Source organism: Nilaparvata lugens, chromosome 4 (assembly GCF_014356525.2).
Source record: "Nilaparvata lugens isolate BPH chromosome 4, ASM1435652v1, whole genome shotgun sequence".
In the NCBI taxonomy this organism is placed as follows: Eukaryota; Metazoa; Arthropoda; class Insecta; order Hemiptera; family Delphacidae; genus Nilaparvata; species Nilaparvata lugens.
Genome location: NC_052507.1, coordinates 6727689 through 6746463, shown reverse-complemented (window position 1 = coordinate 6746463; position 18775 = coordinate 6727689). Strand labels below are relative to the sequence as shown.

General features: G+C 35.6%; 1 protein-coding gene across 2 annotated transcripts in view; it reads left to right on the top strand.

Moving 5' to 3' along the window:
• LOC111057408 (centromere/kinetochore protein zw10 homolog) overlaps window positions 1–18775 on the top strand; it is a 44142-nt gene that overhangs the window by 803 nt on the left and 24564 nt on the right. Inside the window, exons 3-6 of one of the 2 annotated variants that reach the window (XM_039425617.1) lie at window positions 2933–3130; window positions 10471–11368; window positions 14601–14755; window positions 18427–18509. In XM_039425617.1, the coding sequence (XP_039281551.1) occupies window positions 2933–3130; window positions 10471–11368; window positions 14601–14755; window positions 18427–18509 (1334 nt within the window). The remainder of the gene's footprint in view (window positions 1–2932; window positions 3131–10470; window positions 11369–14600; window positions 14756–18426; window positions 18510–18775) is intronic. The other variant, XM_039425618.1, reaches the window with a different exon arrangement.

Sequence of the window (18775 nt, the reverse complement as noted above, 5' to 3'; positions counted from 1 at the left end):
TCAGTTACAAAAAAAACCGGTTGATTAATAATAATAATAATAATGAGTTTCTGTTCATGGCGTGGTCATAAGTATGGCCACAAGTGAACAAGTCAAGAACATAAAAAAACTGTCATAAGACAGGTCAAGAACAAAAATACACATCAAACACAAAAAGCAGAAGAGACAGCAAGACTAATGCAAGAAGTATCTACTTACAGTCTGAGGATCACAATCATAGAACTCCCTCATAGAATAGAAGGGGTTCTCCTGAAGGAAAGCCCTCAGTCTCCTCTTCAAGACTGTCTCTGGCAGAGTCCTGGCTGAAACTGGCAGCTTGTTCAAAATTTTAGCTGGCTGGTAGATGAGGCTGCTCTGGGTCCTCCCCAATCTACAATATGGCAGGTCCAGCCTCAGCCTGCCTCTGGTGCCATGATCATGCACATCACCCCTGGTAGGCAAAGTACGGACACTGTGGAATGCCTTTATAGCTGACCTGTAAATGTAAAAATTGAATACAGTGAGAATCTTTTCACTCACAAAAAGAGGCTTACAATGCGCTAAAAATTCCGCCCCACAAAGAATCCGGATGGCCTTCTTCTGCACCAGCAGTACATCTTTTACCTCAGAGGCACCACCCCACAAGGTGATGCCATAGGTCATCACACTCTCAAAGAAGGCAAAGTAACACATGCGGAGATGGGCCTCTGGTACACATCTTCTCAGGCTCCTGAGCAAAAACAGCACCCTGCTCAACCTGCCACAGACTACCTGAATGTGCCCGCCCCAGGAAAGCTTACGGTCCAGAGTGAAGCCAAGGAGCTTCACTGGAGGGAAATCATAATGTACTCCATTCCTGAGGCCAAACACAATTCTCTGGGTCTTCTCACTATTGAGAAGGAAGAGATTTGCCCGAAACCAGTCTGCAACAGCCCTCTCAGAAGCACACATCTTGCTTATGAAGAGAACAGATTAAAAAACTTCAGGCTGTCCTGCCGGAAAGTGTAGACCAAGTCAGAACGACAGTTGTTACTAGTCCTAGACGATCGACTCGTCGACACTGACTCGGTCTAAATTTTTCAGTGTACGAACTGAACGGGAAAGACCAGGTGGTTTCTTTTTCATCACAGAACTAGTACTCATAAACGCTGCAACCCATCGGAGTACAGTATTTCGATCGGGCACTGCACCTCTAAAATATTGATGAAAAAGCGTTGCACTGTGACTACAGATTCATTGTTTCTAAAAAAAAACTGCTTAACAGTGAACAAACGATGTTGTATGTTCCAACGCTCATAGCAACTGAAATGGCATAGTATGGGTATTGGTCGTCTGTCAACATTCGTTCCAGGGCAACGGGACCACTCTCCCGTTGACGAGTACTGGCTGTTCGAAAAACACGCGTTTCCTCTGCACAATCCTGTATAAGAAGCTGTATTGCCTGATCGGAAGAAACTCCATCCTTTCAATCCGAAACAAAGTAGGTACTTCTGTACAAACAAATATTAAAGCCAGTATGGACGTATGGTATACAACTTTGGGGGTGTACCAAAGACAGCAACATCAATGTCGTACAACGATTCCAAAACAAGGTGCTAAGCATCATTGTGGATGCTCCTTGGGCATGTCAGGAACAGCGATCTTCATAGAGACCTGCACGTCGACCTGGTGTCCACCGAGATCCAGAGGCATGAGGGGTGACTCCACCACTACCTCCGTAAACAAAGCATTAGTGCATTCTGGTGACGTCAGCACAGGTAGGGCTCCTACACCACTAAAAATTTGTTGATTTCAGCTGATCTATATCAGCTAGTGCTTTTATTGGTGTAGGAGCCCTACCTGTGCTGACGTCACCAGAATGCACTATGGCTTTGTTTACGGAGGTAGAGACTCCACCAACACGACAACGTCGAGGTGATCCAGCTGCTAGACAATGGAGGGTTGGTGCGGAGGCTCAAAAGGAGGAAACCGTTTGAACTAGTGTAGTGCTTGTTCAATTAGTGTCCAGTGAAAGAGCAGAGCAGTGATTGAGTGGATCTAGCTTCTTTAGTGCAGTCAATAAGTTTACATATTAATTAAAAAATAGCAGTAAGAGTCTTTAATGAGAAATTCATGTTCAATTTTTCAAGTAGTATTTTAGGATAAAAAAATAGCTCATTAGCCTTCTAGTCGTGACCCTAGGTTCCACTTCTAGGGACTCACTTCTTTCAAATTAAATATTTCAATATATTTTAAGATATAATGTTATTCTATGATTCTAATATGTCCAAGGGTTATTAATGAATGCAACGAGCACTTATGTAGCACAGAAATTGATCTTTATTATAATTATAAAAATGAATTTATGAAACCTTGCATTTTTAGGGTAGTTAAAAGTAACGTTTGGTTATTATTTTATAGGAAGTGAATGAAAAATTATAGTGATGAATACTATGATGGATCTTACATGCAACAGTACTAGAAAGATGCGGAAAAATTGGAAGTTCATAGTTCACCCTTAGGGTAGTTTTTACCCTACCCTCACCTCAAGTTCATGTTGCACAATCTTTGCAAAACTTATTAAATTATAGTGATGTATACTATTATAAATCCTAAAACCTACATGAAACACTACTAGAAACATAAAAAATATATTAGGTCATATAAAGTTCACTTTTAAATGAGGTTTAGTATCCCTGGGGTCACATGAATTTCATTGGTTTCACTATCATCCTAATTAGGGTCAGAACTATGAATCTTCTCAGCATCACTAATGTCATTGAAATAGAGATCTAGAAGTCAATTTGTACATTCTTTGAAGTCTCTGCTCAAAATGTACATATTAACTGCTTGAATCCAATCACTATTAATAGTCCTATAACCAACTATAAATGATTTTGAACAATGACTCATGGAAATCTTTATAAGTTACTATTACACTGTTATGTAAAGATAATTTTCACATTTTTTGATTTCAGAATTCTTGGATTTGAATAGCAGAGTGGAAGAAATATCCAACGAGATATCAAGTATGAAAGTCGATTTGATGAATATATTGGACAGCAACTATGCCAAATTCAAGCCTGTCCTGGAAAGCAATGGCGGGATGTTAGAAAAAGCTGAATGTCTAAGCGAGGATATGTCGGTATTACAGTCCAGGGTAGAAAATCAGGTAAATATAATAAATTTATGGCTCTTCTGTGAGAGTCTGTTTAGAATTAATTTTTTCAGTTCCTCTTTGACGTTCTATAAAATAGTTCTTTTTTACTTTCCTTGCCTATTACCAGGTAAGGAAAGTATTGCTTTCCAAAAAAAATTAAGGTACCCCGATTTCAAGTTTTCTATACGTTTCAAGGTCCCCCGAATCCAAAAACATGATTTTTGGGTGTGTGTGTGTGTGTGTCTGTGTGTGTGTGTGTATGTGTGTATGTCTTTGAACACGATAACTCCATTCCTAATCAACCGATTGATTTGAAATTTTAAACTTAAGGTCCTTATACTATGAGGATCTGACAATAAGAAATTCAATAGAATTGAATTCAAAATGGCGGATAATTACTAAAAAAAACATGTTTTTCACGGTTTTCTCGAAAATGGCTCTAACGATTTCCTTCAAATTTATACCATGGATAGCTATTTATAAGCCCTATCAACTGACATGAGTCTCATTTCTGGGAAAATTGCAGGAGCTCCGTAATATTCTTGAGAAAAATGGCGGATAATCACTAAAAAACCATGTTTTTCAAGGTTTTCTCGAAAACGGCTCTAACGATTTCCTTCAAATTTATACCATGGATAGCTATTTATAAGCCATATCAACTGACATGAGTCTCATTTCTGGGAAAATTGCAGGAGCTCCGTAATATTCTTGAGAAAAATGGCGGATAATTACTAAAAAAAACATGTTTTTCACGATTTTTTCAAAATAACTAGACCGATTTTTTTCAAATTCATACTCTGTATAGTTATTTATCAGATCTATTAACTGGCATGAGTCTCCTTTCTGGGAAACTAATGGGGGGTCCACCCCATCCTTGAGAAATGGACTTTGTAACCTCCTTCTCGTGCATGAGGTAGGTTGGTAGAGCAGTTCATAAAAAGAACACATAGTCGAGATATTTCATCTGTAGAACAGCTGTTTTGACGACTTTAAAAAATGACGACTAAAAAAAATCATCGAATTTCACAATTTACACAAAGGTAAAAGTACTCTGAAAACAATTATATATACACATATACAAAAGTCTGATCGTAGTTTCGAATATGAGCAAGGAAAGTTGAGTGAGTGTACCATACCAGATTTTTATATTTGGCTATTTACAGTGCTCGCATAGTGTTGAAGTAGAGGTGGATGTAAAAATAGAGGTACCTCAGTGTAACACAAGTACAAGTTGTTTTAGAGGTCGCCCTCATGGTGAGGAGGTCGGGGTAAGCCGCATGGTAAACCTCTAAACCTCCATCTCGACCTTACTAGTAGTTCTGTCAACAGTAGACCTCACGCAGTTTTCTCATCCACAAGTATCTGATGTCACCTGTTCTAGTTAATACAGTTGAATCACAATTCACAATTGAATCTTAATTTACTCTTAAAAACTGTTAGGCTATTTGTTTTCTTCTAGATCAATAACTCACTTATGTTAATAAACTTGGTTCACGTTTGAATTTGTATCCCATATGATGATTTATCCAGTTTCGTGATAATCTTTCCATCTGATAAAAATATTTCTCAACTATTTTGAAATTAATTTATTTCAATCAAGAATATTATAATCTATTTGGCATTATTCAGTTCATTTAATCATTTTTAATTTTATTTTCAATCACCTATTGAATTTGTTTTTCAAATGTGAGAATATTGATACTGATGGGCAAGCATCATAAAAAATATTGAAACCCTACCTCATAGAAATAGACATGGTCAGACATCCTATTATATCAAGCGAGCTATTTCTGTATTTTTATATTTGGTTATTTATATTTATTTATGTCCAACGGACCTTGAAAACGGCTCTAGCGATTTCCACGAACCTTGGAACATAGTAGGTTTATGATATAAAAATTCGATTGCACTAGGTCTCATCCTTGGGAAAACTCGCTGAACTACATTATAAGGATAATTCATCCTTGGCTGAAACAGCTGAGACTTTCGTCGTCTGTGAATAGTAAAAAAGTGAGTGAGCGAGTGAGTCTGTGGAAAATCAAATTATCGCATCCCCGAAATTCATAAGCTGACGTATAGCCAGCTGTAAAATATAAACACAATCATTTTAGAGAATTGTGTTCTGTTTATCAATAAATAAGAATAACGAGCGAAGCTCGGTGCCCCGATATTCTGTGTAATGCATGCAATGAATAACTTATCACTTGTCAGCTGATTGATTATGAATAATAAATTCTATAGTCTGATTGATCCTATCTTCAAAGTAGATGATATATATATATATAATATATATATATATATATATATATATATATATATATATAGTACTAGTAGTTCTGTGAACAGTAGACCTTACGCAGTATTCTCATCCACAAGTACCTGATTTAAACTATAGACCTTATGGAAATACAGCAATAGACTGGCTTCTCCACACATCTGTGTTATCACTTGTCAGCTGATTTATGATGAATAATTCTTTAGTCTGATTTTTACTCTAATATTGGCGTATAAAGGAGGCTCCTCTTTCCTTTTATACTATCCTTGAAATGCAAAATTTCCAAAAACCTTGTATATACGTCGACGCGCAATTAAAAAAGGAACATACCTGTCAAATTTCATGAAAATCTATTACCGCGCTTCGCCGTAAATGCGCAACATATAAACATTTAAACATTCAAACATTAAGAGAAATGCCAAACCGTCGACTTGAATCTTAGACCTCACTTCGCTCGGTCAATAATATAGTGATATCAGAGTATGGAGGGATTCCTTTTCTTTTCATATTACCCTTAAAATGCAAAATTTCAAAAAACTTTGTGTATACATCGACGCGCAGTTGAAAAAGGAATTTTCCTGCCAAATCTCATCGAATTCTATCAACGCGTTTGGCCGTAATCGCGTTACATACAGACAGACAAAAGCAAATCGAGTTGAAACATAGACCTCACTAAGTTCGGTCAATTATACGGGCGTCCGATAACAGACATGTATTTGTGTTACATTGAGGTGCCTCTAACTCGACCTTCACCCTTCACCTCTACCTCTATCTTGATCTCTACCTCTATCTCGACTTCTTACCTCTATCTTGATCTCTACCTTTATCTTGATCTCTACCTCTATCTTGATCTCTACCTCTATCTTGATCTCTACCTCTATCTCGATCTCTTACCTCTATCTTGACCTCTACCTCTATTTCGAACTTCTACCTTTTTCTCCACCCCTTAACTTCTCAACTATACGAGTATTCTTAGTCATATTTTAATTATTCTTGTTAAATAGGACATAATTATATGGAAGGATGAACTATGAATAATAAAGAATATTCCTGGGAACTCCAAATATTTTGCCATGAATCTAGACTGTTTTGAGCTTTGCACACACGGGAACAATAGTTACATCCACTAGTATCTGCCAGTAGTGGAAAAACACCACTCAGCAGTGACTGGACCCCTTCCTTCTCAAAGGGTCAGCATACGGAATTTTAGTAGCCGCCAATTATAGTCAGGTCTACAGTCGATACATCATAGGAGGAGACAACAGTGACATAAAGTTTGCAGGTTTGTTTGTTTCATGATCCATTCCAAACTGCTATGTATAAACACTATTTGATGTTTTAATCAACAAAATGCAGATAATTGAAAGCATGTATTTGTTGAAAACATCAAAATTGTGTATGAAGTTTGCGTTTGTATGCCTAAAAAGTGATGACTGATATCCACTGTCAATCGACCCCCTCTTGAAAGTGCAAAAACTAATAATGAAGATCATCAATCAGAGGCCACCTTGTTATCCGTCAGACCAGCTCTACAATGAGTTTGGTGTGATGGACATAAGACAGCTCTACTCCTTGGAAATAATTTGCAGACTACACAAAAGCCCGGAAATCTTTCAGCATAGGAACCACAGTCATAACACAAGAAACAGAAACCTCCTTATTACGAACGTGGCTAGGAAGGCAATATATCAACCACCTAGCACCAAAACTCCACAATCTACTTCCTGCACAAATCAAGTCAATAGAAAACCCAAGAATATTCAAATCTGCCGCTAAGAACTGGATTATTTTAATTGGAAGACATCATAATCTCAAACAATGAGTGAGCTCACTTACCCAACGTTTTTGCAGTTTGCACCCCCACCCAGAATCTATTACTACTACTAACACCTACTCTAGTACATGGGTTTCCCATAGTTGAGTAGGTTAATTTCCAATAGAATTAAATTCCATTTTTGTCTATAGAACTATTGTATTGTATTTTAGACATTTTGTACTTTTTATGTTTTAATTGCTTGTTTGTATTTTTTTAAGGAATAAATTAATTTATTATTATTATCAATTCCTGGTTTTGAAAACACCAGTTTATAAGGCTAAATCACTTGCTGTTTACTATGTTTATTGAGTTGATTCTAAGTTAAAGATCATATATTAGATTCGATGTAATATTCACTTTTCTTCTTAGGGCTACTGATTATTCAAACACAATAAAAATTATCAAGTGCCCTCTATTTTATTACAACACAACTATAGTTTCAACTCATATAGTTTCAACTCTTGAAGAGTTGAAACTATAGTTATGTTGTGATAAAATGAAGGATACTTGCGATTTTTATTGTGTTTTAGATGTAATCTATATATATAAAAGCGAAATGGCACTCACTCACTGACTGACTGACTGACTCACTCACTCACTCACTCGCAGAACTAAAAATCTACCGGACCAAAAACGTTCAAATTTGGTAGGTATGTTCAGTTGACCCTTTAGAGGCGCACTAAGAAATCTTTTGGCAATATTTTAACTCTAAGGGTGGTTTTTAAGGGTTTAAAGTTCGTCTTTTAGCATGTATATACGTCTTATTCTCTTAATTATAATTGAAAAAAGGCCATACCATAATTATTATGTTAATATAAAACTATAATCTAGAGAGAGTGCCTCTTCGAAACAGTTGTTAACTGGTAACTAAATTTATAATTTTGTCAGGTTGGCATTAAGTTGAGTTGACTTTGTTAGGTTGGCACCAAGTTGAAGATTGAAATGCACTTATCGCGGAAAAATTGATTGGGCACTGCTACTTCAATCGAAGCTATTCCTGGGAATATTATATTACTAGCCGTCAGGCTCGCTTCGCTTGCCATATCTGTTTAGCCAGACATTTAGTCTGGACCCCCGACTGGATCGTCCTAACATATGATAAAAATGCTCAAATGAAGAATGCAGGCGAGCGAAGCGAGCCTGCTGATCTCATTTTTGGACGATCCAGTCGGGGGTCCAGGGGGCGGAGCCCCCTGGCTAGACGGATATGGCGAGCGAAGCGAGCCTGACGGCTAGTTTATATATAAGTTAGGATTGCGATTAATCAAATAGTCTTTTTTAAAAATGAATTTATTTGGTAACCACATATTGCAATAATTTTAGAGGTCCGTTTGCCATGTGCGCTAGCTCGGAACTGACTACTGAATACAAAGTTACCTTCCACTACAACTATGCTGTATCAACAATAATAGAATAAGGAGTGCTGAGTTGATAAGTAATTCGCTATATAACTTATATAGATGGCTACTGTAAATCGGTCTTACTGCTCCAAGATCCATTCTCACACGCGCATATTTGTATCTCGGCTCCCAGAGCCGTTCATAGTAGACGCCAGACGCCACTATTACTATAATAATAATAATAATAATAATAATAATAATAATAATAATAATAATAATAATAATATTTTATTCTCAACAAAAGTATAACAAAACAATGTAATACAGTTGAAAAACGTCACAGATAAATAACATGATAACATAAAATATCAATCTTAAAATAAAACTCTAATAACATTTAACAATTCATTAAATTTAGATAATAATTTTTTCACTCTAACAAGAATTCGTCAACCTCATAGAAAGCCTTCTCACTGAGAAAAGAATATAGTTTTGTTTTGAATTGTTTTTCTTCAACAATACTTCTCAAATCAGCCGGAAGTTTCGTAAAAAACTTTTGTCCCCTATAAGAAGGTGTTTTCTCAAATACACTCAGTATATGTCTCTCAACTGAAATGTTATTCCTTCCTCTAGTGTTATAGCCATGAATATCTGAGTTAACTTGGAATGAATTCAACCTATCCTTCACATGTAATATTGATTTGAAAATGTACAATGATGGAACAGTTAAAATACTTAGGCTACTGAAAGACTCCCGACTATTGTGTGCAGGGGCCTTAATTATATGTTCAAGTTTTGAATCCGGGAAGTCTTAAAGATTGGTTATAGTTCATCCAAGTAAAGCTGTTCTTATGTTGTGGGAGTATACAATCTAGATGTTGTTGGCAGAGGAATTAAATTCATATGTGGTTAAAGCTTGGCAGGGCTACATGCTCCATCTCTGTTCAAATGGAGATAAGTCAGCTGTTTGTCTAAACCCCGTATGAAACACATTAATTATAATAAATGCTACCATATCTTCATGTATTATTGTTTATTGTTTTTGAAGGGACGGATTCAAGGATCCAAAGGTTCAAAGAACCCCACACGTCAACCAAAGCTTATTGTGTTCCCAAGTAGTATGTAGGTTAGGCAAACCAATTCCTGTGTCCTCTTTACAAGAACCAGGAGTTTTTCCCTATACTAACATCACCTGGTCGCTTGTCGATATGCTTGGCAGTCTCTTCAGACTGATTAGTCCCTGTGACCCACGTGAGTTCCACTCCTGGCCTTCTTTGAAGGTCCTTCCGCTGAGTAAGGGGCGGTCAAGCTCCTCTAGGGCGCCCGGCCATCCCTGACTCAGCCTCTTGACCCACATTTGTGCCTGGAGTTTCACCCATCTCTGGTCTCTTGGGTTTTTTTTTGCCCCCTCCGAAATTCTGCAGGGTCAAAAGCCTAACCTCTCCCAAGAAGTTTTGCCTAAATGGCCGCCCTTCTTTGAGCAGTGGTGAAGTTTGGCCTCTCCACCCAAAACTCGTGACCTATGTGAGTTCCACTCCTGGCTTATTTGTAGGTCCTTCCGCTTAAGGAGGGGTCGCCAATTTGCCTCTAGGGAACCTGGTCACCCTCGACTCAGTCTCTTGACCTGCCTGGACTTTCACCCATCTCTGATCTCTTGGGTTTTTCTTTTTGCCCCTCCGAAACTAACCTGATGGGGCAGATCCCGTGGGTTTGAAGGAAAGACAACTTCTGGAGTTGCCTTGGGGTCCCTTTTAGTCGCCTCCTACGACAAGCAGGGATACTGTGGGTGAATTCTGGTTTTCAACACACTCTTGAGTACCATGTTCGACTCAAAGCTCCCCAACCCACAGGGAGCATCTTCATTTAAACCAAGTTTATTGTTTAACTTACATTTGGGCCTGAATCTCGTTTCTTTTTATAGATCAACCATGAACTGGCCAACTCGACAGGAAAGCTCCAAAAACTGAAAGACGTTCTTCAAGAAAAAACGCTGAGTCTGGAAATTGTCGAGCATCTTCTCTATCTTCACCATGGAATGATAAACGTCAAACGAGAAGAGGAGAATTCGTGCTTCGTAGAGTGTAGCCGGATAATTAAACTCCTCAAAGACGATCTAGCCAATCAAAACTATGTAAAAATGTTAGACATCTATGTGCCTCTTGATAACGAATTGGTCAGACTTTATAATCGAATTGCTATGAAAACTCTAGATCAGTGGAAGCCGTTTATAAATTGGATAGAATTGGAATCTGCCGATAGTCGGGAGGTTAATGGGATTTCTCTGCAGTTCACGAAAGTTGAAAGCAATAGTAGTAAGGAGCAACTAGTGCAAGCTTTGAATAACTTTGATCTGCTAGCGCTCGAAATTAAAACTTTCGGCAGCAAGTTTCTCACTCGTGTTTTGGTACCACTGATTGAGAGCAGTAGGGTAGTTACAGTTTCGGAAAACGGTGATATTTTGACTGTGCATTGTTTTAGGAAAGATGAACAGGTTGTGAGTTCGTACAAACAGGATCAAAGTTCGTACAAACCGGGCGAAAGTTCGCACGAACAGAATGAAAGTTCACACAAACAGCAGTGCCTTCAAGTGTTCAGTAAGTTGACAGTTGTTTTTGATTTCATTCATCGACATCTGGACATTGCGATTGGTGACGGAATCACTTTCATCACGGAACTGGGAGAGGTGATAGGTGATGATTTTTGTGAAAGTTTGAACCGGTGCTTGGATGACGCCATTCCCAAATGCCAGAAGGAGTTGGAGTCCTATAAGGAGGTGGTGGACAGGCTGATTGAGTTCGAATCGTTGCTGCATCAGAAAGGTTAGTCTTGTTTGTTTACAATAGCTTCCTAGATTTATTTATTGAGATTTACTGACCTAGAGACTCTTATCAGAGTCTATTTGGTAGAGAGTTAGTGGGGAGGATATTTTTAATATTCTTTCCGAAGAATGGACATTGATATGTCCAAAGCTCCGCCAATTTATGTAGATGCATAACAATATAATATCTATAGTTATTATATTACAAATTACTTTTTCATATCATATACAGTTCAATAATTATTTTCTTAGTCTGTATTATGTAAATTCATCTATAATTGTAAGCCATTGTATATAAGTGTATAAGCCAGTATATTTTAATCTACATAAATAAAGTACTCAATCAATCAATCAATCAATCAATCAATCATACATTTTTTGTCTCTTTTCTGTGTAGGGCTACTTGTAATATAAATAAAAATAAAAATCTCAGTACCCAATGTTGAAACATGTTGTGATAAAATAATTCAAAAAAAGGGTACTGAGATTTTTATTTCTATTTATACTTTTATCAGAGTAAAGGAATTATCAAACGCTATATTTCTCCTCCAATGTTATTGGACCTATAGTGAGGTCCACGTTATAATGGCAGTGGATTGATTGATTGAGTACTTTATTTATGTAGATTACAATATATACTGGCTTATACACTTATATACAATAGCTTACAATACAGCAAAATTATAGATGAATTTACATAATATCGACTAAGAAAATAATTATTGAACTGTATATGATATGGAAAAGCAATTTGTAATATAATAACTATATATAATAATCATATTGTTATGCATCTACATAAATTGGCGGAGCTTTGGACATATCAATGTCCATTCTTCGGAAAGAATATTAAAAATATCCTCCCCACTAACTCTCTACCAAAACGTTAATTTAATTAATTAAACTAAGGATTTATTTATTAATGGAAATATTGTAAAAGTTTTAATTAATATATATATATTTAAGAGAAAAAACAGAAAATTGATAGAGTGAAATAATTATATAGGTAGATAAGATCAAATTATTGATTAATAAAATGAGTGGAGAAAGATAGGAAAAGAACGTTGCCGATCATCTGTCTTGTCTTCATAGACGGTAGCTGATACAAGTTTATTGATTTAATATCAACTGTTCATTCTCGTTTAAAATAATCAATTATTTTTAATTAAGCAAGAAATTATATAATTTAATAAAGATTTTTCATAATTAAGATGAAATATTATTTTGTTAATTTATTATTAATCCTACATTGTTAAAAGACGATCTGGCAACAGAACAGAGCGAGAAAGAGATAGCGCTATCCGCTTTGTTGACTGATAGACAAGGATAGCTGTACCATTGCTAATCAAACATAATAATAATAATAATTTTTATTTGTTCAATACAGTACAGTCATTATGAATCACAACTATACAATTGAACATTGTCATGTACAAAGAAAATCTCTTCAATACTTAACAAAAAAAAATACTCAACATAATAAAAATATATATATAGCCTATATGATATTACACATAAAAATTCATTCACATTATAAAAACTTTTTTCAACAAGGAACTTATGAAGATCTTTTTTGAAAGTCATGCTCTTAAAATCTATATTACCAGGCAACTTGTTTAGAAATTTTGTCCCTATGTAGCTAGTTTTTTTTCTCAAAAAGAGTTAGCCTGTGAGGCTGAACGATAAAGTTGTTCCTGTTTCTTGTGAAGTGTGAATGTACCTGTGCATTGGTCGTTAAACTGCCCATACTCTCAATCACATATAATAAAGTTTTAAAAATAAAAATACAAGGTACAGTGAGTATGCACAGCCTTTTAAAATAATCTCGACAAGGATGATTGAACCCCAATCCCACTAAACACCTAATAGCCCGCTTTTGCAGAATGAATATCTTATTTATGTTCTGCAGAGACGTGTTACCCCAGAGCTCAATTCCATATGCAATATGTGAATGAATGAGTGCAAAATATAACGTTTTTCCTGTCTCAGGGGGCACACACTTGACTATGTTTCGCAGAACAAATAAACTGCTACTGATTCTGTTCGCCAGTCTGTCAGTATGGGCATTCCATGAGAGATCCTTATCCACAATCAGTCCCAACAGACTCGCCTCTGTCACATTCTCCACAATAGTCACCAATGCTAATTACTGGTTCAAATACATAATGTTTGAAACCAAATTGAAGGCACTTACTTTTTTTAGGGTTCACTGACAATAATGATTTATTATAATATTGTACAACAGAATTTGTCTGTAGATTTGCTTCCACCTCCAGTTCATTGAGGCTGGTGTTGTTGAACATTATTGTTGTATCATCAGCGTATAATGTGATACCCACCTCTACTGGGACTGACGATTGCAAATCATTTGTATAAAGAATAAAAAGCAATGGACCCAGAATGGATCCTTGCGGCACACCTCTTGTAACACTCAGTCGCATTGATTCAGCTACCTGGGATTGAGAGTCAATAGCAACAAATTGAAATCGATTTGTCAAATAGGACTTGATTAAACTACAACCGATTCCTCTAATTCCTACCTCTGAGATCCTACTGATAAGTATATCAACGTCAACACTGTCAAACGCTTTGGACAAATCCAAAAGTGTACCAATAACAAAGTTGCCATTATCAACCTGATCAATAACACTCTCAATTCACTGCCATTATAACGAGGACCTCAGTTTAACAATAGTTATTTAGCAAATCAAATAAATAACAACTTTATTGCAGTAGCAGAAGAGGAATCAATGCATTATTACGTCAAAATAACTAATGAAAATAGCAAAAGTAGACACAGAACAAGGGAGCTTGAATGAAATGAGCAGCATTTGAATGAAAGCAAAATGCTGGGGTTAAATGTACTGTAGTTAGATTTACGTTATGAAGTCAGTGGAAATGATAGGACGGCAGATTTACCAATTTTCATATTAAAACTTCGAAATTATTTTTGTTTCACATTATTAGAACTAATTTATTGTATTACTAGCAGATAACACGTGCTCCGCTAGGGTCTAATTAGAAACCTGACTTGATGAAATCTTGAAGAATTTAAAATAGACATATAACCATCCTCGCTAAATTGAGAATCTATATGCAAAATTTCAAGTTGATCTGCCCAGTAGTTCAGACGTGTTGATGCGTAATTCGTGAATATCCTATCCCGTACGTGTATAAGCTGATTCTTTCCTTTATTCTATTATATTATAGATTATTATTACTATAAATTTCAGGTTTACTAAGCAGAGACAACCACAAGCTTCACGAATATGCTGAGAATATTGACATTCTGTTTGCGAACAAAATCAGTCAATGCTATCTAATGAAAGCCCGAAATATCATGAAGAAGGATTTGTTCAATGTTATGGAAGTGGGAGTTAAACATGAGGTTAGTGGTCATTTTTTTATTTGATTTTAAAGTAGAATTTAGCTTTCATTTGTGGTATTCAAGTGTCATAGAAAATTACTATTACGCTCTTCATCTATAATATCGGGGACCGAGCTACGCTCTGGAGTACAAAAGCATGAAAAATGTATTACAAAAGAAGAAATTATAAAAACATTCATAGTTTATACAGAAATGTTCTATCTAATCAAAGTAAATTGAGATTAATTCCCAGAGGAATGCAAAAATTTCCCTCACAAAGGCCCGGTTGCACTAAAGCCGGTTGAATTTTAATCCTGATTAATTTCACATGAACCAAATCAGAGAAGACCATTTCAAAAAGATGGATCTACTGGAATCAATCAGGATTGAGAATAACTCGGCTTTTTAGAATAACAACCGGCACTGAGTACCTGATTGGATGATTACAAAAGTTCAACAGAGTCATAATTTTGACACAGTCCCACACACATGAACTCGCTCACTCACTTCCATCATCAACAGACGACGAAATAATTATTATCAGCTGTTTTTCCAAGGATGAATAATAATTTATCCTTTTAATGTCCTTTAGCGAGTTTTCCCAGGGATGAGACCTAGTGCAATCGATTTTTTATATTATAAACCTACTATTTTCCGAATTTCGTGAGAATCGGTAGAGCCGTTTTCGAGATCCGGTGAAATACAAACATCTAAACATCCAAACATATAAACAGAAATTTCTCGTTTAATAGTATCGGATAAATAAAAATCGAGCCTCAAATTTTGGCATTCAATACCTTTTTATGTGTGTACGGAATTTGATGATTTTTTAGTTGTGTTCGTTATGTTCAGGACCAGGTTCATGTCCTATCAAATTTATAATCCGACTTCAGGACTCTTTCCTACGGTCCTTCAAAGTTTACAGGTAATCCTTATGGGATAATATTTGTGAGCTGGCCACACAGAAATAAAGATCAGCTGTTATAAACATTGCGTCATCCAACAGCCGTGGGTAGATAGTAGCAATACCTACTATTACTTAATAGTAATAAGTAATAAGTAATAGTAGGTATTGATAGTAGACAAGAGTGTGTGCTTCACCATAACCGCCCATGTAACGCCCCGACTAAAAATAAAAATGACTGTTCTGTGTGTAACCATCCAGCAGTGCGGCCTCAGGTTAAAGACTTACATGCTCTAAAGACATTGCTTTGTTTCGAATAATTGTGCTGTCTTCGGTGTTCAGAATTAATTGATTTTTAGTAAATTATTTATTTTGCAGTTGGAAAATTATCTATAAGAATAAAATGCCGCATCGCGCCTCGTCAGGTGTGCATCCAGATAAAGTTTGTCATGAGATGCTTAAAACTATTTGGCGGTACGAAGTTCGCCGGGCCAGCTAGTATTTCTATATAAATACAACTAGTTTCAAGCACTAATGTGATTTTCAACGTGAATAAGCCTATTCAAGTATTATTTAACTATGTTCGTATTTTATGGGTGTGTTTTAAGTGAAAGAAGGGGCTCCTGTCTCAACTTCACTTTTTTATTGCAATGTTTAAAAATAGAGGAATATAAATAAAAGTATAAATCTGAGTACCATTTTTAATGATCAATTAACGAAAATCCTAAATAATTAATTAGCATTTGAATAAATGCATTCTCTATTTAATTCCATCTGTAAATACCATTTTAAAATTATTTCATCTTTTATTTTAAACTAGTAGGTAACCCGTGCTTCGCAAGGGTCTATTTTAAAACTGAAAAATGAAAACTTGACGTAATAAAAAATCGAAATTTGAAAATAGGCCTATAACCATCCTCGGTTAATGAAGAGTCTATATGCAAAATTTCAAATTAATCAGTTGAGTATATTTCAGATGTGATGATGCGTCAAACATAATTCCCTATTCCTTACGTGTATAAACCAGTTCTTTCCTTTATTATAGTATAGAAAACTGAAGAATACACAATACTTGGAAACCTCACAGAATCATATTGATTTTTCCAATATATCAATAAAATTTAGTTCGATTAGGATCCTCCTCAATTTGAATCAGGCAGCCTTTTGTTTTCCCAATTCCAAACAAAATACCTAACATACTCGTTTCACTGGGAATTCGTGTCTGATAGTAGGCTACATTATAACTAAAGAATATAAATTATTTCTTATTTTATTGTGATCTATTCATGTTTTTCTCATGAAATTCAATTATAGGCCTACAGCACGAAGACTATGTCCAATTCATTTGTACTGGTGGCAAAATTGTACATTAAAAATAATTATTTGATAAAATCAAAGTTCAATAGTAATGAAAACAAATTCCTTCAAAAAATAATTGATAATAATAAGTTCGAGGGAAAAAATTAAGAACAAAAAAATGGCACGCCTCGGGGAATCGAACCGAGGAACTATCGCTCCGTACGCAGGCCTTTTACCGCTGCGCTACATAGACGTTCGTAAATGGCAGTCTTATAACCTGCTCATAAAAAGACACACTTTGGCTATGAAACTTCATGTAGCCTACGGTAACATAGGTGAATTTAAACATTAATTCTGAAAAATCTAGAAGGAAAATTGAAATTTGGGCTTCCAGGTGCACGAGATTGATATTTTTAGAATCTATGTTCAAAATTTGGAGATCTAAATCATTCCCGTTCTTCCGGTATGCAATCCACAAGTTTACATGTTTTGATGCGAACAAACGAACACACGAACAAACACAACCCTACTCTCTCTTATTATATAGAAGTAGCCCTAAAGAAAAAAAGACAAATAGAGGGATTTATCAATCTATTATCATTTCATACTGATAGTATTTTCATTTATGGATTATTTTTCTTCAAGTTTATGTAATCTTTCATGAATTATAATTTATTTTCAATTTAGAATATGAATTGCTTTCTTTTCAAGTGCTGACTACTTGGCTGGTATATTTGTATTTCAACATTACAGGCATCACGCTGATGATGTACAGACACCTATAGATGTATAGTGGCATCACGCTTAATATGACTGTACTGTACAAAATGTACATTTTACTTTTCAATCAAATTGTCATCTTAAAAAGTATTTATAATTGAAAAATTTACATTTTCCTACAGTTACCTTGAAAAGTGGCCATTACTGCACTGATTACAGAACGCAAAGAATCACTTTTCCGCTCTAGTGCGGGAAAAATTTTTCTGCACTCCAGATTTCCAAATGGCAACGCAAAATACTTAGTAGGTTATATGGAGCAACAGTGCAGCAAAATCAAAATGGAGTTGGTAACAGTGACTGGGCTGCTATAGTGAGCAGAGGTGCAACGAAGCACAACGAGCAAATTATTAAGTATATATTATAACCAAGGACAACATTTTTATTCAATTTGACAATAAATTAAGGTTTTTATCAATAATAAAATTACACAGAAAAACATTTGATGCATTTCAGGCAATTTTACCCATAATTACCCACTTTTCATATTCAATGGTAACTGTAGGAAAAACTTAATGTGAAATACGTGCGCAAAGTTCCTCTGCTCGCCTACGGCTCGGGCGTAAACGTTTCTTTCGGTGCAGCAAACTGTCACTTTGCGCACTAGTTGCACAAATAACTATTGCAGCATGCTTTCTATGCACATTGAACAAGAAAGTGTCTTCAAAAACAATATACTTTAGTAAAATTAAACAGAAACTATTTTTTCCAGGTCAGTGGAGAGAGAAAAAGTAGTACAGTCTTTCTCACTCACATCAGCCCGAATACCTTTCAGTTCCCTTATTGTCAAATAAGGTGCGTATACATAAACTTGTTCTAATTAATTCAATTTTATTATTACAAGTAATTTTAATTACTGAATATTAAGATATGTCCTTTTACTCATTTTTACATTTATGCATTTTTACAGTCTTCCACTTCCAAAAGTTGAGTGCATCTGTTGTTCCATTGCTCAGTGGGAAGTTTAAAAGAGATTTAAAAGTTAGTCTACAGATGGAAATAAATTGGAAGTTGCATTTGTTCAAATGCTAATTAATGAATAATTATTATTAAACGAAAAT